This window comes from Garra rufa, chromosome 22 (genome assembly GCF_049309525.1).
Source record: "Garra rufa chromosome 22, GarRuf1.0, whole genome shotgun sequence".
Lineage (NCBI taxonomy): Eukaryota > Metazoa > Chordata > Actinopteri > Cypriniformes > Cyprinidae > Garra > Garra rufa.
In genome coordinates, this window is record NC_133382.1 from 11759097 (window position 1) to 11781497 (window position 22401).

Consider the following 22401-nt stretch of genomic DNA (forward strand, 5'->3'; position numbering starts at 1 on the left):
TCTACATCTTACTAAATGTATAATAAAATTTATATGTGAATACCTATGTATAGACAATGCCACCAGTCTGCAAACCCGTATGCTGTTATTTTTTTCTGTCAGAAAATAACTATAAAAGTACACTAAATCATAAGTATAACAATAGTATATCATCTTGTGCTCTATATATTCCATGTCTTCTAAAGTTAAATGATAGCTTTCTGTAAGAGAAAGGAAAAAGTTTTTATATATTTAGCACACTGATGTCAACCCTATATGCACTGCAGCAGAAGAAAAGATTTTAGGAAAAATAATTTTAAATTTAAAACTGTCTACTTTTAAGTTTTGGAATGACATAAGTGTGAGTAAATAATGGTGTGAACCAATTGTACAAAAGCATTACATATATTTTACTTGCCATTAAACTCACTCTCTCTTTTTTAACCCATAGGAATTCTAAAAAAAGAGGAAAGTGGAGCACATCCTGTAAGAAGACAAATGCCGACTCTTGGGTTCATTAAACGGAATCAAATCATTTTGGAAATAAACTCAATAGGCCTGTGTGATATGGGAAACAACCCCTACAGAAACCCCCTTGGCAGCAAAAGAGAGTCACTCCTCCATTCATCTGCCTAGACTTGCCATTTTCTACCAGTGTCACAGGGAATAAGCAAATCCACTCTCTCCTCTGAAGGCTCTTATGGGTAAATAATCCCTGGAAAGCACTGAATTTGAACGTCGTTTTGGATTCTTCCTTGTGATTGTGGGCGAACTCTAGTGGTAGCCATGTCTGGTAAGGGCAACCCCAGCCCACACCTCAATGGCTTCCCAATGGCCCACTATCCCTTTTTCTTCCCACACATGCTAGGGGGGCTTTCTCCGCCCTCTTTGCCCACCCTACCCCTCAGTGGATACAGCACACCTTCACCGGCCAGTGAGTATGACATCAAATTCTTTAAGATCTCCTTGATTGATTGATTTTGATGTGTTGGGATTCCATTTGGTGCTGAGTGTTGAGATAAACTGTGATATATTTATCCTTTTGTTGAGTGCATCACGGAAAGCTTTTACATGACGTTCTGGGCAGATTTCCATTCGTATTATATTGCGTGAACTTTCAAATAGTGGTTTCCTTTGTGTTCACAGTACACTTGGTCTCTTAGCAATGTAGTACTCTGTCTAGAGTCCAAGTCCATATTTTCACGGCCTTGGTCTTGTCGTGGACTCAGGGGCATTTGGACTTGACCTTGTCTTGGACTCAAGTCAGAGTACGGTCTTGAGTATTACCACACGGAGGATGTGTTTTGTGGTCTGTGATGGTTTACATGTCTCTAGATTGATAGGGTTTGCATGATATTGACACAATACTGGGCTTTATTCACTCCCAATGGAAAGTTCCATTCACTATTGATTTTTCAGTTATGAAGATGTCTCGTCTACTACATTACGATGGCTTCCTATACTCTCTTAAGAGTTAAGGTTCTTTATTACCATCTCTTTAACATCCATGGAAACTTTCCTTTGCACAAAAAATGTAAAGTGGAAATTGGTTCTTTAGAATTTTCTTCTCACTATGGAAATTGGTTCTTTTAAGATCTGTTTACTGAAAGGTTCTTTGGTGAGTCCCAAATGGTTCTTCTATGGCAGGGGTGGACAGTCCTGTTTCTGTATATTTACCATCCTGCAAAGTTCAGCTCTATGGTTCCAAAAGGAGTTTTCGCAGCAATGCCATAGAAGAACCAATTGGAAATACGTGCTTGTGGCAACACCAATATTAACTACCTGATCTGATGATGAAAAATACCTGTGGGAACTTCTTGGCAAGTGTGAAATACATACTAATAAGTACATATCACTACAGTTTCCAACAGAAATGAACAATCCCCTCCAGATTACTACCCCCCTACTATTGGTAGGTTTAGGGTTAGGTGTGGAAGAGGGGTTATGATTAGGCAATCATAGCAATTTTAATGCATTGGAATTTGACTTAGGATGCAAAATCCTTTGGGTATGAATACCGTGAAAAACTTGACTCACGATGAAAACTGAAGCTAAAACGGCATGCTTGTGATTGCATTTTTACATCACATTCACTTTTGTTCATATTATCAGGCAGGTTTAGGTTTAGTGCAGATGGTACGTTATTTTAAAACGGCATGGAGTTATAGCGCAACTCTAAGGAAGTCAGAACTGTGCTGACACGTACAAAACCAACGTCGGATAAAATGTACCATATGTCTGGGGGGGAACGAGCACTCTATTAGCACCACTCAGTGGACATTTCTGTTGGAAACTGCTGGAATATGTACTTATTTGTACACATTTCATGTCTCGCTAAAATGTTCTCACAGGTAAGTTTTCATCATGAGGTCAGGGAAACATTACGTACCTTACAGTACGTTTCGTGGCAGTTTCAAAATGAAATGCGTTACCAACATAGGTTTATCGGAAGCATGTGCCTCTATATACATTTCTGCAAAACTGACAAAATGTACATATATGTATGAATCACTGCAGTTTCCAGTTTAAATCAACACTAGAGGCAGTAAATAGGGCATGGCTTTCTCCCATTGACAAACTGGCATTCTTCAGTGCAAACTCCGCCCCACAGCTGATTCTAAAGATTTTATTGGTCATGTCAATCACAGTGTAGATTTCCTACAATGCTACAAACAATGCTAACCCCTAAACCTACCCCACACCTGACCCTAACCTTGAAATTGACTGCGGGATTGGTGCTGAATAGCATGGTAAAGAAAACTGCAGTTCAGGAAATAAGCAGTTAATAAGATTATGTGATATTAGATCGCCGGGCCGTTCCGTAACCCCCCAACCGGACAGTGGTACCTTTTTAGTTACACCCAGTGTCACTACCGCCTCCTACTCTGCGAATTTCAAGCCCTGGGACGCCTCCAGTAAAGGACTGTCAGGTAAGTCAATAACAATTGGCTGATGCCAAAGCCAAAGGTGAAAGTCTTTGCGTGAGGAGACCTCTTCCCATTTTAGTGGTTCTTCCCACTTTTGTAGTTCATGCCGCATTTTGGAGATCTCCGGTCTGCAGTTATGCCTACTTGGAGACTACGGCTCAACAAATCAGCTCAGATCTGCATAAGGAAGATAAAATAGCACGTCTGCATAAACAATTGTGTTTTTATATTACTTTGCATTTGTTAACACTATCAGGTGGTTTAGGGTTGAGCTTGGTGTAGGGGATATTTAGCAACACTTGCTGGATATTTGAAATCTGAACAGCTGCAATACGTACCTCAAGCAGCGTAATAAAAACGCAGCAATACGTGCCTGTACCAACATAATAAAAACATGCCACAGTCATGTATTGAACAGGTGTTTTAGCACCACTCTCTGGACATTTACCTTTGAAACTGCCGCGAAACACGCTGTAAGGTATGGTGTTGCAGAAATGTATATAGAGGCATTTTCATGAGCCTGGGTTGGATGTTAAACAAGCGTTTAATGAGTGATAATGGTTGCATATTTATTACGTTAGTACAGACACGTATTGCAGTCTTTTTAAATTCTGTTACTTTAGGTTTGCATAATTGTGGAATAAAAGTTGTCAGAGTTTTACTGTAGTGCAGAAATTATTGAAGGCATGTATTTTGAATAAGCCTGGGTAGCATTTTTGGGTTCTCCAAATAACCTTTCAGTGAGCAGTTCTTTATACAAACCCTTCTTTGTGTGAAGAATATTGTATAATTCAAGGCTGTGTTTACACTCTGCAGGTTCAGTTTGATTAAAACGAACTCTGGTGCATTTACTGTCTTAGTGCAATTCATTTGAATTGGTGTGTTGAAGACTGCCTCGGAAACCTTGGTGCGCACCAAACCCACCTTTTCAAGGGGTCTCAGTCTGCTTCCAAACAAACTCTGGAAAACAAACCAAAAACAGGACATGATTATGAAGCACGCCTAATTCTTCTCGTAAAAAAGCTATGCTGCCCATTGCTTTTGTTGGATACAGGTGTCGGAACCGCCATCTCATTGCAGCAGATCTGCGTATGCAACCGACAATTTCCTGACACTGTTTTGACTCCTTTACACATTTTACAAGCTCTTCGTGAGATCTCAGCTCGTAAAAATACCACCATATGTATACACATACAACAAGCGTATTTAGCCCAGCACAAAGTATTGTGTTCAGTGGCAAATTATACCATCATAAAAGCTGTCCAATCAGGTTGTGACGTATCCTTATGCCATTTGTTTTGTATCTTTAGGTTCGGTCTAAAAAATAAGCATGAACTCTAAGCGTACTAAAACTAAACATGTCATTTTATTTTTGTTCTGGGCCAAAATAACCTAGAAAAAAGGTGTGAACATCCACGAAACAATGGAAAGGTTTCATGGGTGTTAAAGGACATTTATGGAACCATTGATGCAAGTAAAAAAAAAACTTTATTGTTAAGTGCAACCCTGAGAAAACACTTAACCAGCTCATTCAGATCTTCATCTTTTGCTGGATTCCTTTTCCTTGCAGAAAGAGAATGCAAACACTTTGGATTTGCCTGAATGGCTTGAGCCATTGCAGGTAAAGCTTCTTGTCAATATAATCATTGTAACTCTGCCCAAACCTCCAATCTCGTGTCATTGATTGGACTCTGGGTTAGATAGCGCCTGACTCCAGTTAGCTTTCTGAAATATTATTATCCTAAGGATTCACATTTTTCTTAACCTGCACTGTGAATGTTTGCACAGAGTGTTGAATAGAGACAGCATTGTTTGTTACTTGTTTAAGCAGATGTGTGTAATAACAAACATGTACGATGCTGTGTACTGCCGCTGTGATCCAGATTCAGACTGCTTTGAATGTTTGTGATGGTTAATTGAGAACTGCAAAATCAGAGCTGGAATTGATTTGAATGACGTGAATTATTGAATATCTGGATGATGAATCTCATACTGACGGCTCTTCAGAAGAAACAGAAGTGTGATACGAATCACTTCCTCTTAGAGGCAAAATAGTGTGTATATGAGGCTGTCATAGCAAATGATGTTATGTGCTGTGTTTACTAAGAGAGGTACTTCCTTCCCTTTGACAGAACAAACATTTCCTGCCTGTAAACGGCACACAGAGTTGGAGCGCAGGACACAAGCTCTTCCTGTGCACACAGCTTTCTCTTTCACACATGCATTCATTCCCACTGTCATGTCACTTTTCTTAACCTATTGTTAACTACTATACTAATATATATATATATATATATATATATATATATATATATATATATATATATATATGTATGTATGTATGTATGTATGTATATGTATATGTATGTATATGTATGTATGTATGTATGTATGTACATTTGTTATCAATTTCTGTAAGTACACTATAATTACACGAAACCCAACTTACATGAAGAACAACCTACACTATCATTGTTTTTATGCCTTACAACTGAGTAAGTAATAGTAAGGCAATAATCAGACATGCTTTCTAAGAATATCTTATTTGTGTTAGCGAATCAGTTCATTTGGATAGTTTAGTTCAGTTATTATTTAGAAAAAAATAAGAGAGCTCATTCAAAATGCATGTTATTTTTTATTTAGTACTGTCCTGAGTAAGATATTTGACATAAAAGATGTTTACATATAGTCCACAAGACAAAAATAAAATAGCTGAAATTATTAAAATAACCCCTGTCAAAAGTTTGGGAACCCTTAGTTCTTAAGATGTTTTTGTATATTTGAACCCTTTCCAGCAGTGACTGTATGATTTTTAAGATCCATCTTTTCACACGGAGGACAATTGAGGGACTCAAACACAACTATTAAAAAAGGTTCAAACATTCCCTGATGCTCCAGAAGGAAACACAATGCATTAAGAGCCGGGGGTTGAAAACTTTTTGAATTAGAAAAACAAGGTCAGTTGTACTTAATTTCGGGTAAGCAAGCAAGAATGCAAGTATCTTTTGTTGCTTCAGAAAGGCAGTGCTAAATGAAAAAAAAAAAATTATTTCAACAAAATAAGAACGATATGGACATCTTCATCCTGTTCAAAAGTTTTCACCCCCAGCTCTTAATGCATTGTGTTTCCTTCTGGAGCATCAGTGAATGTTTGAACCTTCTTTAATAGTTGTGTTTGAGTCCCTCAATTGTCCTTAGTGTGAAAAGATAGGAACAGGACATGAAGAACAGTGCTCAGTTTAACTGTTCAGAAAAACCAAAGGACACATGAACAACCATTATAAAACAAAAAAACAGTCGTAGATAATCCAGGTAACCACACACAGTATTAAGAACCAAGGGTTATTTTAATAATTTTTTTTGTCTTGTGGACTATATGTAAACATCTTTTATGTAATATATCCTACTCAGGACAGTACTAAATAAGAAAAAACATGCATTTTGTATGATCCGTCTTATTTTGTTAAAATTATTCACTGAATACAAGATTTGGTCGTAATATAGTAGAATGAAAGATTTTTCACTCAGTGTTTTCAATCAATTATTTTTGACTGAGAACACCAAATTAGATGAATGATTTTCAGCGTAGCACAAGCAGTGATTGTAGTTTAACTATCAAAGCTTGTTCAGTTTCAAAGTAGCCCAACATTTTTGTGTTGTAATGTAAAACTGTGGCCAAAAAAAAGTGTGTGTGTTATTTGCTGATTTTGGTTGGAATGTTCTATGTGTCAATATTAATGTGTAAATGGCGAGGTGGATGTGGTGAAAGTGGTCACCTTAAGGTATGTGTGTGTTTGCGTTAGTGGAGCAGGTGGTTTTGCTCGGTCTTGGTGGTCCCTGTTGAGAGAGGGTCCATGTGGGTGGTTGAAACCAGACTAAACGTCAAAGAGAACTCTAATACACACACAGTCATGATAGTTTATTAATATTTAGAAACTCATGCCTGTCACAACAGCTCCAGTATGTTTGTGTGTTTGTTTTGTTGTTCCGTTTATTAATTGAAGCTGACTGTTTTTGCATTGTGTAATGTTCTTTTTGAACATTTTTAAAAATTGATCCGAATTTTCGATTTTAAAAGATTTCCTGTGGTAAGTGGGGACTGGTGTTTAACAGCTGCTGCGTGTGTGTTGTGTTAATAAGTGCAGAAGCATCAAGAAACGGATGACGGACTTGCTGTTTTTGTGGACGCCATATGGTATAACTTGAGACGTGTTGCTTATGTTTCACTCATATTTCATTTTTTTTTTTTTTTGCACACACACTCATCTCTGAGCATATTGCATGAAGAGTGTCAGGTTTGCGAGACCCTGGCCCTTGTCCATTACATGTGTGGGATGTGGTGGTCTTCTGAAATGAGATGGCAAAGTGCTATACTCTCTTTTTTTTAATTCATGTCCCAGTTCCATATGATGTTTACATATTTTCGGGATAACAGGTGTGTGGGTCAGAAGAAAAAGCAGCTATCAATAATATATAGGCTATTTATCAATTTGTGCTTTAGATTATTTTCTTCCCACAGCTGTATGTCAGTGTACATTTTTATTATATGTGCACAAAATGTGAACAAAATATCCTGATCAGTTTATATTATGTTTGATTTGGATCAGTGTAAAGATTATTAAGGTAATCTACAGTGTGTTACACAACTACTTTACGATGCAATAAACAATTAACTCTGTTATATTAACAGTTTTATGATGTTATAGAGAGGTGTACGTAAATAACAAGTCAGGGTCAGGGTAAGGTCTGTTTCTCACACCTGATATATTAAGATGCAAACTAACAGAAGTTCACACTGTATTTTAAAATTACCCATTTCAAAAAGCCATTTTTTAAGTTAATATTTAGTCTCTGTATGGTGTTTAAATCTGTCAAGTTTAATGCTGTCAGCTTAACTAAATACGCTTACTCAATTACTCATAATTGAGTAACTACCTAAAATTGCATTTATGTAGTACGTATTTCACAGGTCATCAAAATCTTTCTTCTTTTTGTCCATCTTACCAAGCTAACAAGCCAAGTTTTTCAAATTTATGACCAACGAAATCCATTTAAGTGTCAAACATAACTGGTCCAAGCAATGGTAATTTGTCCTGGTGAATAGACCTCAGTCACCACAACACAGAGCCTTTCACCCAAAGCAATACTGATCAGTTATAAATATAGCTGAAGATGAAAAATGTTGATAGTGTCTGTGCACAAAAATACTGAAATGCAAATGCATTGGCATTCAGCACTGAACACTTTTATTTAAACATCTGGTGTGCTCTAACTCTGAGTCAATTTAGAAAAAGAAAACAAGAAAACATTTACTTTTACTTTGAATACACACAGTATCTCACAAAAGTGAGTATACCCCTCACATTTCAGCAACAATTTTAGTATATCTTCTCAAGGGACAATACTTTAGAAATGAAGCTTGGATATATTTTAGAGTAGTCAATGTACTGCTTGTATAGCAGTATAGATTTACTGCCCTCTGAAAATAACTCAACATACAGCATTATTGTCAAAATAGCTGGCAACAAAAGTGAGTACACCCTAAGTGATAACAGCAGTAGGGGAGAGTGGGGTGACTCGTGCCAGTGAGGAAGTTGTGCCACCCCTTGTTTCTAGGAAACCATAGAAGAAATTGGTCATGTGACCACATACTTTTGAAGAGCCATCCAATTTACTCATCCCTCAAAGAAGAGAGACACATGGCATGAGGGCTAAGCACATTTTAGCTCAAAAAAACTGTTTTTTGCCTTTCAAAGTAAAATTTATATGATCAAGGTTTTTTGATTGTTGCATCTGAACAATTGCACGTTTGAAAATATTTCACACGTTTTAGTGCTTTAGTAGGCTACACAGTGAGTCTATACAGTTAGCATTATATTAGCTCTAAACTGCGGGATCATGCTAGTCTTTCAGAATTGTCGGGCTGGGGTAATTTGTGCCAAAGGGGCAGGGTTAAGTTGTGCCAGTGGGATGTTAAGTAATAGTCCGGATCTAGACCATCTAGACCAGGGCTGACCAACCCTGTTCCTGGAGATCTACCTACCTGCAGACTTTAGTTCCAGTCCTGCTCCAACACAGCTGTCTGTAATTATCATGTGCTACCTAAGAGATTAATTAGCTGGCTCAGGGGTGTTTGATTAGTGTTGGAGCTGAACTTTGTAGGATGCTAGATCTCCAGGAACAGGGTTGGGCATCCATGATAGACCTACATACCCACAGGGGATAATCTGTGTGAAAAGATGAGCGTGCCTCATCAGTGTTTGATTTACCTGCCGTTTGTTTGTTTTTTAAGTGGCAAAAGTCACAATGGGATGTTCAGAAATGTTCATAAGAAAGTAACTTCTTTCCTATATGTTACATAATTAACAGACAGCGTTTTGTTAACAGGCAGCGTTCTGATTATTCACAAATATCATATATTGTGTATTTGAGTTTTTTGTGTTTTACGAAAAAGTAGAAAATATGACATGCCAATAGTTTAGTAGGGTAATGATATCTAAATAAACCTTAAATTAGCAATTTTGTATTGAATTTGTCTTGATTTTATGTAGCATTACAATTAATTACATTAAAATGTTCTTTTTAACTTAAATAATCACTGGCACAATTTATCCCACTGTATTCTCCCCAAAGGCACAACTTACCTCGCACCGGGGGCAAGTTGTGCCACGAGACCACTTTTTTTCTGAAAGCTATAATTCTGAATCAGTTTATTTCAGATCCAAAGTTATTGTTCCCGGGGATATGCACCACATCCTGAAATATATGTACATGCTTAAATTGGAGGGATTACTGTCATGGCTTCACTATAAAGTCACTTTGAGTAAAAACTGGCACAACTCACCCCACTTTCCCCTATGTTGTTTAACCATGCAAAGCCACATTTCCTATTCATTATGTTTATGTTTTTGTCTGCTTGACAGGACCATACAAAGTTGTGTATCTTGTATTAGAGCAGTTAAAATTAGGTGTTTTAAGTACAATTCTCTCATACTGACCACTGGATGTTCAACATGGCATCTCATGGCAAAGAACTCTCTAAGGATTTGAGAATTAGAATTGTTGCTCTCCACAAAGATGGCCAAGGCTATTAGAGGTTCAGTAACACCCTGACACTACACTACAGTGGTCAGGGTCATACAGAGGTTTTCCAAGATGGGTTCCATTCGGAACAGGCCTTGCAGGGATCAATCAATGAAGTTGAGTGCTTGTTCAGTGTGTCAGGTGCAGAACCTGGCTTTAGAAAACAGATGCATGAGTGCTGTCAGCATTGCTTTGAAGGTTGCAGAAGTACAAGGTCAGCTTGTCAGTGCTCAGACCATACGCCGCACACTGCAAAAAGTTGGTTTGCACGGGCGTCGTCCCAGAAGGAAGCATCATCTGAAGCTGGCTCACAAGAAAGCCCGCAAACAGTTTGCTGAAGACAACCTGACCAAGAGCATGAATTACTGGAGCCATGTCCTGTGGTCTGATAAGACTATAAGATAAACTTGTTTGGCTCAGATGGTGCCCAGCATGTGTGGCAAAGCACTGGTGAGGAGTACCAAGAAAATTGTGTCTTGCCTACAGTCAAGCATGGGGGTGGTAGGATCATGGTCTGGGGCTGCATGAGTGCTGCTGGTACTGGTTCCCACATTGAGGGAAACATGGATTCCATTATGTACTGTACATTCTGAAGCAGAACATGATGCCTTCCCTCCAGAAACTAGGAAGAACAGCCAACATGATAACAACCCCAAACACACCACCAAGATGACAACTGCCTTGCTGAGGAAGCTGAAGGTGATGGAGTGGCCAAGTATGTCTCCAGACCTGAACCCTATTAAGCACCTGTGGGGCATCCTCAAGTGGAAGGTGGAGAAGTATCATGTGTCTAACACCTTGCAGCTCCGTGAGGAGTGGAAGAGGATTCCAGCAGTTTTTTGCCTTTTTTTTTGCCAACCTGTGCAGCTATAGTCAATTCCATGCCCAGGATGATTAAGGCAGTGCCAGTTAACAATGGTGCTAACACAAAATATTGAGACTTTGGACAAGTTCACTTAGGGTGTACTCACTTTTGTTGCCAGCTATTTTGACAATAATGGCTGTATGTTGAGTAATTTTCGGGGGACAATCAATCTATATTGCTATACAAGCTGCACATTGACTACTCTAAAATATATCCAAGTTGGATTTCTATAGTATTGTCACTTGAGAAATTATACTAAAATGGTTGCTGAAATGTGAGGGGTGTACTCACTTTTGTGACATACTGTAAATATAGCTGAAGATAAAAAAAAGTTGACAGTGTCTGTACACAAAAATACTCAAATGCAAATGCATTGGCATTCAGCACTGAACACTTTCAGGTTTTATTTTAACATCTGGTGTGCTCTAACTCTATAATCAGAGTCAATTTAGAAAAAGAAAGCAAGAAAACATTTACTTTTTACTTTGAATATGTAAGGACTATTTATGTGGAACAGTTTTGTAATCAAGCATTTCTGGCGAGATACTTAGATGCTGACATAATGGCTCTACTTAGGCACCCTGGAAATAAATAATTATGATTTACTTTCAACCAGATTAAAAAAGTTTATTCAGACATTCCATCCAGCTCTCTGACGTAAACCTAACATTTAAAGTTTGTAGCCATGGAGACTGATATCGTTGATAATAGCATCGTTTTACTGTATCAATGCAAAAACCTAATGAAAAATGATTGGTTTCATTTTATAGTTTTGAAAAGCTAATCAGAAATCTCTTCAAGAGTTTAATTTCCCTGATGTGTTTATCTTGCAAGCTGACAGTAGCCATACACACACACACACACACACACACACACACACACACACACACACACACACACACACACACACACACACACACACACACACACACACTGATCCGTCTCTACAGGCTTTTCCACTACTGATTATGCAAATTTCCCTATGCTTTCTCTCCTGTCCTGTCTACGAAAGAATGAGCTGTCTTTCTGTAATCCTGGATGACTCCATTCATTGGTGAGTCCATCTTTCTCTCGCGCGCACACACACACACACACACACACACACACACACACACAAACACACACACACAGGGAGAGGCCTTATGGGAATTTGGCTATAAATATAGAATAAACACTGTCAGAAACTTCACTGTACTGACAACAAATATAGCCATACTAATGCTACAGCAGGAAATAGTGCTGATCTGGTTTGCAGTTAATTTGTGGTCAGAATCTGAAACGTTTATCTCAAAACCTACACTGACTCTTGACCCAAAGAGGATCTGACCTGACTCTCAATGGCCTTAATTTCAGTGTAATTACATGGAACATTTTCAGGCAAAAGATATATTTGATATTTGAATGCATGTAAGTCATCAATAAAGGTAATGTGTACATATAGTATCAAAACTTGTATGTCTTTAGTTTGAATCATACATGTCACTTAAACAAGCACAATAACAAGATTCCAGCAACAAGCAATTTGTGTCTCTACAGCAAATGCAAAAATGTCTCTTATGCTCACCAAAGTTCCATTTACTTGATCAAAAATACAGAAAAAAGTAATATTATAAAATACTGCAATTCAAAATAACAGTTTTTTTATTTTAATATACTTTAAAATATAATGTATTTCTGTGATGTAAATTTTCATCAGCCATTACTCCATTCTTCAGTGCCACATGATCCTTCAGAAATCATTGTAATATATGAATCTATTACTTTTATTATCAATGTTGGAAACAGTTGTGCTACTTAATATTTTTTGGGATCCTGTGATGCTTTTTTCCAGGATTTTTTGATAAATAAAAAGTTAAAAGGAATTAAAAATATGAATCTTTTCTAAATCTCTTCTATTGTTACAATTTACAATCACTTTTTCATCAGTTTAACACACAAAAAAAAATCACTGACCCCAAACTTTAAAATGTAGTGTATATTGTTACAAAAGATTTCTATTTTAAATAAATGCTGTTCTTTTTAAACATATTATTTATCAAAGAATCCTGTAAAAAGTAATACAGGTCCAAAAAAAAAAAAAAAGTTTCCAAACTGTTTCCAACATTGATAATAAATCAGCATATTACAATGATTTCAGAAGGATCATATGACACTGAAGACTAGACTAATATTGCTGAAAATTCAGCTTTGCATGACGGAATAAATTCTATTTTAAAGTATAATGAAATAGAAAGCCACTGATTTTAAATTGCAATAATATTTCACAATATTACAGTTTGTTCTGTATTTTTAATCAAATAAACACAGCCTTGATGAGCAAAAAAGTCTCCTTTAAAAAGAATTAAAAATCATACTGATCCCAAACTTTTGAGCGGTGGTGTAGGATACAATAGGGTTCGGAGAACCAAATTGATTTGAATGTTATCATTTAATAAATATCCTGACCTGACCATTGGTATCTGCGTATGACTGCTAGTTCATGCATTGTTTGCAAAAGTGTGTTAGATCTATGTTTCGGGAAATGATGAATAGTTAGAAATGACAGAACTTGCAATGATAATTTTAGGTAAACGCACCCCAGAAACTGTTGTATCGGTATCTTTCCCGAAACTAGATGCCATTTTATATGGTTTAATTTAAGGGATTTGTCATTTAATACGTGATTCTAAAGTTCCACAGTCAGCATCTCCTTATCCATGTTTAATATACATGAGGAGCAATACTTCAGTCTAATTAGATTCCAATGTTGGCAGGGCTGCACAATGTGGTTCCACAAAAATAGAAACCAAGTGATCACCAAGGTTACTGCTGATTAGAATAAAAATGTGTTGCTTATTTTGTATCAAGCCTGGTTAGGGCTAAAAAGGTTCTCTTTGGTGGCCATCTTGGGAATAAACTCAAGTGGTTATTTGCAGACATGCAAGTACAACTGCAAAAAAAAATACGTTCAAAAGTCTCTAAAATTACTTGCTGATCTCAGAAAATTTTCGGATCGGTCCAGCCAATGCGCATAGATCATTTCACATCAAGAGTTTCCCATGCTTTTGTTTGAATGGTAGGATTTACTTCACTAGAGCCGCTATATTGGGTGTTCAACTTTCTCACATTCATTAGAAATACCAGTGGGCAACACTGACGTCTTAAAGTTCTCTTGTAAATTTGTCTTCAGAGTGAGTCAACTCATCATCTCCTGGTTTGAGTTCCTATCCCTGTGAGGCTGTAGGCCACTGCTCATTGGTGAAGATCAGGTGAGCTTTGACTTTACAGACCCAAAGGTGAACGATCACTCTGAGGCTCTCATAAACCTGTAGAGCTGCCAAACAAACAGCATTCTGTCTCTCTCTCCTCTCATCCATCATTTGACCCTTCCCTTCAGAGACAGGCAACGAGATGCGAGAGGAGTGAGAGACGAGAGCTCCGAGGCACTCTAAATCTCCAGCTCCCTTCACTAAAGAATCAACCACCAGAGGAGGGAATTTTCGTTTCTGTCAGTCTGTTCTTCCTTTCCATTCACTTTTTGTCCACACCTTCCTCAAGAGTGAGGGTGTCCTGAAAAATGAGAGAAAGAATAAGAGATGAAGTTAAAACTTTCAGAAAGGGGCCAAAGCAAACAGTCCGAGTGTGGAATGCTGGGAACACTGATGTTTGCACATGTCTGACTCAAACTCTCCAGTATGAATTACTAACAACAGTGAGGCAAAACAAAGGATCGTGTTGTGACATTTGTTGTATAGTTCATTCAGCTTGGATTACATGTGTCGTTATGTTCCAATAAAGTCTTTCTCTTTCAGGTCAATTATTGTCATGGCGGAACAACAATATGAAAGAATTTTGCTGAACAAGTTAGTCATCATTAAACTGTCCACCTGTTTACAGCTAGCTTTCTGACAGAGTAAGGTTTGCTCCTGTCGAACTAACCTCTTTTATAACTGCACTTTGCAGCAAGACTGGACATTCGTGTTTGTGTTGCATTCTAGAGTAAAATATGTTTCTGGCCTACTACTAACTGTCCTCTTAACATTTGTAATACACTGGAAAGCAAAACATCTGTTGTGTGTCTATTTAAAGCCCTCGAAACAACTCAACAAAACAAGAATTGTGCTTGTGCTTATTTGATAAGATCTTAAAAATGATTGTTTCTAATACTGTTTCAGATATTGCCGATAACGAAGTTAGTACTGCATATTTAAAGCTACAAGAGAGTTGATAGTACATGCCAAAATAGTCATGTGGTTTTGGTTAACTATTTTTGTTGACATCTATTGAACCCTTATTAGAAACTAAGGGAATTTTTGGTCATACATAAATGGTATCTTAAAGCCTGTATGTTTAGATGTCATGTACATTTATTTAATCTGATTTTATCATTTTATGTGGTTTATGATCCAGCTCTAGGACAGTAAATGGTCCCACTTTACATTAGGTGGCCTTAACTACTATGTACTTACATTTAAATTAATCATTTGGTACAATGTACTTATTGTGTACATACATGTTTTTACATTGTACTTATCTTTTTTAAAAAACCTATATGTAATTACATTTGTAATTCATTTCTGTAATTACCACTGTTGACCCATCCGTTACACCCTAACCCACCCTTAAACCTACCCATACCACCAAACTTGTCCCTAACCTTACCCATATCCCACCTTAATAGAAGCAAAAGTGTTTTGCAATGCAATATGGCCACATTAAGTACATTGTACTTATTTTTTTGATGTAAGTACACAATAGTTAAGGCCACCTAATATAAAGTGTGACCCAGTAAATAAATTTGGACTTTTAATATTTCACTCAAAATAAAATGGATCACTCTTGATCAATTCACCAGACATTCAGGTGCATTTTATACACTTAAATGAGTTCACTTTCAGAACAAAAATTTACAGATAATGTACTAACCCCCTTGTCATCCAAGATGTTCATGTCTTTCTTTCTTCAGTCGTAAAGAAATGGTGTTTTTTGAGGAAAACATTTCAGGATTTCTCTCCACATTACAGGATTTCTCTCCATATTTAATTATTGCAGGTTTGCATCATATTCTGAGTTTGCATCTTACTCGTTCTTGATACTACTAGAAGCAGAATTGAACACCTCTGTACTGAGTAATCTAGATTTCCTCACATGTTTGCTCTTGGGAATTAAGCAAAGCATTGTTTATTTATATAAGCTGCCACTTCATTGCATGCAATTCTATTTTTGTTATAGCATCAAAATCAGAACCTTAAAACAGGTTTGTTTTACAGCAATTACAACAGGAATGGAATCACAGATCACATTATTGATAGCATTAAATAAATGGCAGTTTGTGGATGTTTTGTCACGGCCTAGACAGTCTAAATGCAGCCTTAAAGCAGAAATAGATAAAGGCAGGGCTGTGCGAGTGTGTGTAAAGTGTGTTATTCCAAACTGTTTAGATAATTGAAGCATTTACACAGTGTGGGCGCGAAACGAGCCATCTGGTTTGATTTACGCCAATATTGCTTTAATTAGTGAGCAAGTGTGAATGTGTGTGTATTTCTGTATGTGTGTTTTAGCAGAGGAGAATGCGGCTGCTGTTGTGTGTGTGTGGACAGATAGCACAAATACATGCTGTATTGCCCAGCTTGTCAGGTTTGTTTATACTTGATACGGTGGATTTAGTTAGATGATGGTTTGGATTCGGTTTGTTGATGGCGCCCGGAGTTCTATAAGCTCTTAAGTCATGTTTTCACTCTGTTGGATTTGTTTTCTCCAATAAAGAATTGTTTGTGAACATAAAGGTATCTTGATAATGTTTGAAAAGCTCTCTGGACTTTGGGTTTCGCTTCCTGCAACTGGAACAATGGATTTCTGTATTCGCTGTCAGGCAGTGTTCTGCATCTATATTTCTACTCTTGTGCTCTGTTCTGCACATGCTATATGTCTTGCTAATTGAAAGCAGCTTTTAGTATGTGAGTGCTGATAGATGTGTATGTGTGTATGTGTGTGTGTAGACGGTGCACAGACGGTGTAGACATGGCTAATTTTCTTCCATCCGCATGAGGCTGCTCACTGCTGGATCTAATTGACCCTCTGCTCCTCATCGGCCATTTCTCTGTCCTTCGGTTCCTCCTCTTCATTCTTTCATTCTCTGCTTCTCTCCCTCCTCCTCCCATCTTTTTCTAGCTGTACTTAAATAACTAAAACTGGAATAAAAATGAATTAAACTTTTTTTAAAAAGCAAAAAAAAAAAAAAATAACACTTGCACATGCACTCTTAAAAATAAAGGTGCTTTAAAAGGTTCTTCACAGTGATGCCATTGAAGAACCATTTTTGGTTCCACAAAGAACAATTCACTCAAAGATTTTTTTTAAGAACCATCCCTTTCTTACCTGAAGAACCGTCTTTCATCACAAAGAACCTTTTGTGAAACAGAAAGGTTCTTTAGATGTTAAAAGTTCTTTATGCCCTGCTGAAAAAACCAGCATATGCTGGTTAGGTAGGTTTTGGTGCTGGGATGCTGGTTTTAGCTGGTTTATGTTGGTCCTTTGCTGGTTTATGCTGGTCCTTTGCTGGTCCTTTGCTGGTTTATGCTGGCCATTTGCTGGTTTATGCTGGCCATTTGCTGGTTTATGCTGGTCCTTTGCTGGTTTATGCTGGTCCTTGACCAGCAACATGACCAGCATAAACCAGCAAAGGACCGGCATTAACCAGCAAAGGACCAGTATAAACCAGCAAAGGACCAGCATTAACCAGCAAAGGACCAGCATAAACCAGCTAAAACCAGCATCCCAGCACCAAAACCTACCTAACCAGCATATACTGTTTTTTTCAGCAGGGTGGAACCATTTAGACAAAAAAGTTCTTCTATGGCATCTAGAAGCACCTTTATTTTTAAGAGTGTAGCTGTTAATTAATTGTATGCATTTAGTAAGGAATTTGTAGCTGCCTGGAAAATATACATGCAGTATATTACATACAGTAAATTATGCATATATGCTTTTTTCTCCCGCTTCCTCATAAAGCTCTACTTCAGCTTTCCCAGTCTCTTATGGGACTTCAAACGCTGTGGGCACTGTTAGGAAGGAGAATTTATTTTCCGTAAGCCTCTGATTTATTAGAGTGAAAAATGAAACCACAAATCAAACAGATATTATTCCTTCCAGCCTTAGAAGGAAAAAGTTAAATTACTAACAGGTCTAGATGTGTAGTTCTTAGAGTACAGGCGACTGTTCTAAAACATTGTGAGGAAGAATTTTAAGGCATCGTGAGGGACACAAGATACCTTTTATTTTGTCCAAATTCAAGGCAATCCATTGATTCATTCTTGACATTTTAAAAGTACGGTAACAAAAAACGTCTCAGGTTACGTATGTAACCCTAGTTCCCTGAGAATAGGGAACGAGACACTGCGTCCTCTAGAGGGCGCTTTTGGGGAACGCTGCAGCGTGCCTCGAGTCTGAAGAATGCATAGAAAAACTACATGAAATGGCCGGCGCCAGCGTATGACGTCACCGCGGCGCGTCAGTCGCTGCCGTTGCGTCACTACCGGGCGACCATAACATAAAAGAGGCGCCCGTGCAACACAATACATCTTCAAAGTCTGAAGCTTTACCGTCCGAAGCATGGCGAGGAAGCCTAGAGGACGCAGTGTCTCGTTCCCTATTCTCAGGGAACTAGGGTTACATACGTAACCTGAGACGTTCCCTTCCGAAGGGAACTCTCACTGCGTCCTCTAGAGGGCGCTTTTGGGGAACGGTATACCAACACTGCCATGCTGAGGGGAGTGCATGCTAAGCCAGCGAGCACTAAGCAACAATTCTGAGAGGAATTGCCCCTACTAGGACGTGGTGACGGCTGTCAAAACGTTACCCCTCCCGGCCAGAGGCCTGACCTGTTACCCACTTACAGACTGGGTAGAACCCAGGGCACAGCTCAGGCTTGGAATTATAGTAATTCCTTCTGAGGGAAACGGCTAAGCTTCGATGGAAACTTAGACTTGTCAGAACCAGAAACTACCGCAACATAGGGCCTAGTTCCCTCAGGAACTGGCTCCCATAAGAGGGCAGAAACCTGTCCTGGGTCCGTTCAAAGGGCCACTAGTAGTGGCGCGCCCCAATAGTGGATGGTCAGCAGACATCAGCTAAGATATCAAAGGAGTCGAACCCAGGGAACCGGGGTTGTAAGCCGACTTCAAAAGATGGGAACAAGGCAAAGCGTGTGACCCATACCAAAAAGGATTTAAAAGAGGAACTCAAACTTGGTGGGAACCTACCAACACGTGGATTTTATAGAAGTGCCCCAGGTGTGTGTGCACTTACCACACTTGTGGTTTTAACTGGAAGACGCCCAGGCATAGCGTGGGACGCTTACCGACATGATCGGATTTAAGGGGAGTGTTATCCCAGGGGGTTTCACTATCAGCTCCATGCCGTCTGAAGAGACAGAAAGGGTATGACCCAGATGGTGAGGGGATTGCCACACTAACCCTCCCCTGGACAGAAGCTCGCAAGCTATCTGTCAACAGAGATGAACATGGAGCTGAGACCATCCTGAAATGGTGGACGATAGTAGAGGACAAAAATCCTGACCCTGATCCACAGGGAGGATCGCTTCTCCAGAAGGGGGCACTGCTGTCTTTTAGGGAACCCTTAATGAAAAGGGGGGAAGCGTGCACAGCCCGGTCCACGCGACCTGTATGAAGGTCTGGCAATCTCACGAAGGTGGGTTGGCGCTCATAGAAGACCCTTCCCAGAAGGGGAGCTGCACAACCGAACAGGAGCGAATGCTCTCACTGTTACCCTTCATAGAGAGGAGCATACATCCAGAATAAAGGCTGGAGAGTAGAAACCTGAAGCATGAAGGTCAAGCTCCTACCCTGGGAAACAGGGAGGAGAACTTGGCCACCAAGGAGTGGTGCTCTTATAAGTGAACCCTGGAAAGGGGGCACGCCAACATCCTTGTAGCAGATTCATAACTCTCAAGGGTCTGTCCCTGGTAGATTCCTACCCTCAGGAGGGAGGAAACATTCCGTCCTAGGAAGTTGCTCTGAAGGAAACCCTGAATTAGGGGAGGTCAGGTCCGTTCCAGCAATCCTGCGCACAGGGAGGAACGCGAGCTCTTAACCTTAACAAAACCCATTCCTCAGAAGGGGGAGCACTCAGTCCTGGGAAGTTGCTCTGAAGGAAACCCTGGATTAGGGGAGCTCAGATATGTTCCAGCAATCCTGCGCACAGGGAGGAACGTGAGCTCTTAACCTTAACAAACCCTTTCCTCAGAAAGGGGAGCACTGTTTGCCTTGAAAGTTTCTGGGAAGCTCCGGAATGAATAAGGGCAGCTTCCTAGTTCAGACACTTCGTAAACCTTTCCTCAGAAAGGGAAGTGGAACTAGGCCTGGGGGGCGAGAATCGATCCTAGAGTGACGGCTTTCTAAGGTGTTAAACACCGAAAGATGCTCAAACCCTCTGTAGGGGAGACATTCGTCAGCCTGGGTGTAGATCCTACATCAAGTGCTGCCTCAGCCCTCAGGCTTAGAATGAGGCGACTTGAAGAGAGTCACAAAGTGGCACTCAGATTTACATAAAAACCCCTTCCTCAGAAAGGGGAGCGCACACCAAATGGACCGAGAATCAAGACCCCAGCTGGAAAGCATGTCACCAGGTGGAGCTCAAATAAGAACCTTTTCCGCAGAAAAGGGAGCAACCAATCCTGCTCCGGGTTCGCAGCGAGCACTCCGGTCTGCTGCACTCCTATTCAAGTGAACGCCTGTCTCAACAGGTGTAGACACTCAGTTTCCATGGAAACCGTATTTAGGAGAGGACACGAAGCGGATCCTCGCACGCAGGCCGTCTGCAACAGAGTTAAACATACTAGTGCAATCTTAACCATAAATATCTTAAGATGCTTACCTAGGGAGAAAGGAAAATTTCCTTTTGCTCGTTTAACCACTGAAGGGGGAAGCCTGATAGTGCTGGAACAAGTGTTGTGTAGACGGACACCACCATACAACCGTTTGAAGGGAGGGGTGCTCCGTCGAGATGTTTCCACCTTTTTCTGAGGGAAAAATACAACACGCAACCTAACCCTGCAGGCAACACGCCTATCCAGCCATAAGGGGGGCGTAACTAGGGAGTTATGCTCCTGTCTCAATAGGGCATAAGTCTACACTAGGCCTGCAAAGGACAGCATAACCATATCAAGGGCAAACCCAGGAAAGACTTAGGGAGCTTACCTTGAAGAGGACAAGGTCCTATGTGTAATGTATGCTGTAAGGGTTGGTTTACCGCACAGCCTGTGGAGTGGAGAGGGCAAAACACTGCCGTAACCTTAATCCATAGGATCAGAGGGGGGCGTCTGCCGTAGACTCGTCGTATTTCTTCTGTGGAGAGAGAAAACATACACAGGCCTGAGACAGTATGAAGTTCCTTCAAAGTAAAAAACGGATCATACTCACCCATTTAAGAGCATCCTGCTTCATAGAAAGAGGCGGGACTCTCCTCAGAGACCGCCTGATTCCAGACCATCAGTAAATTAGGGTTCTATACAGGTAGAACCACCAAAGAACATCATAGGTCCGGGGAGTGCAGGAAGCTTAAATGGCGACAGGGGAATTAAAATGGCGACCCGACTGGACCGAGGGAAGGAGAGGTTTTATTAGGTATTACTCTGACCCCTGCGAGAATTTTGTCTCGCTTGGATGACTTCCCTTAAATCCTGTCTGCCACCTCTCGATCCGCGTCGCCTCCTAGACCTGTTCGCAGGGGGAGGAGGAGCGCGGGATGCAACACTAGCCTTCTGCACCTGCCTCTGTTCCTCAGAAGGAGGCGGCGCAGGACCCCTGTGGTGTTCGGGCTGAGACCTGGGCCTTCGAGGGATAAAGGACTTGAAGGCAGCTGAGCGCGTCTTCGCTTCTCTGAACTTTTCAACCACCGTCTCAACGGAGGCACCGAAAAGCTCAGATGGCGAAACCGGTGCGTCGAGAAGAAAGCCCTTCTCTTTCCTCCCGACATCAGCCAGGTTCAACCACAGATGTCTCTCCGTAGCCACCATAGCCCCCATGGCCCTGCCCATATGGGTAGCGGCCTGCTTGGTGGCACGGAGAGCGAGATCCGTGGTGCGACGGAGCTCAGCCACCTGGTCAGGGGAAAGACCCTGACCGTTGTCCAGGTCTTTCAGCAGATCGGCTTGGTAGGCTTGGAGCACTGCCATGGTGTGCAGTGCACCCACCGCCTGACCTGCTGCTGCATATGCTCTGCCGTTCAGCCGGGATGTTAATTGCAGGGCCGGAGAAGGCAGAGAGGGAGTCTTGAGAGAGGAGGCCCGCCCTGTGGAGAGATAGCAGGCTAGCGTCTCTTCCACAGGGGGCATCTTCTCATAGCCGTGGTCACGCAATCCCTCGATATTAGCATAGTTCGCCATAGACGAACTATGAATGCGCGCCGAGTACGGCTTTTTCCAGCCCTTCTCGATCTCAGTATGAAGATCGGGAAGGAATGGGAGACTCACCGGAGCTGGGTGGTTATGGCCTGAAAGATACCGCTCGTCGAGGCGACCCCGCGGCGTTATCTTTCTAGCCCGCTTCC

At 40.3% G+C, this 22401-nt stretch overlaps 1 protein-coding gene across 2 annotated transcripts in view; it reads left to right on the forward strand.

The window, feature by feature from the left end:
- raraa (retinoic acid receptor, alpha a) overlaps positions 1–22401 on the forward strand; it is a 202946-nt gene that overhangs the window by 107883 nt on the left and 72662 nt on the right. For both annotated transcript variants that reach the window (XM_073828113.1, XM_073828114.1), the window contains one exon: positions 431–913. In XM_073828113.1, coding sequence (XP_073684214.1) covers positions 766–913 — 148 coding nt within the window. In that variant the 5' untranslated portion in view covers positions 431–765. The remainder of the gene's footprint in view (positions 1–430; positions 914–22401) is intronic.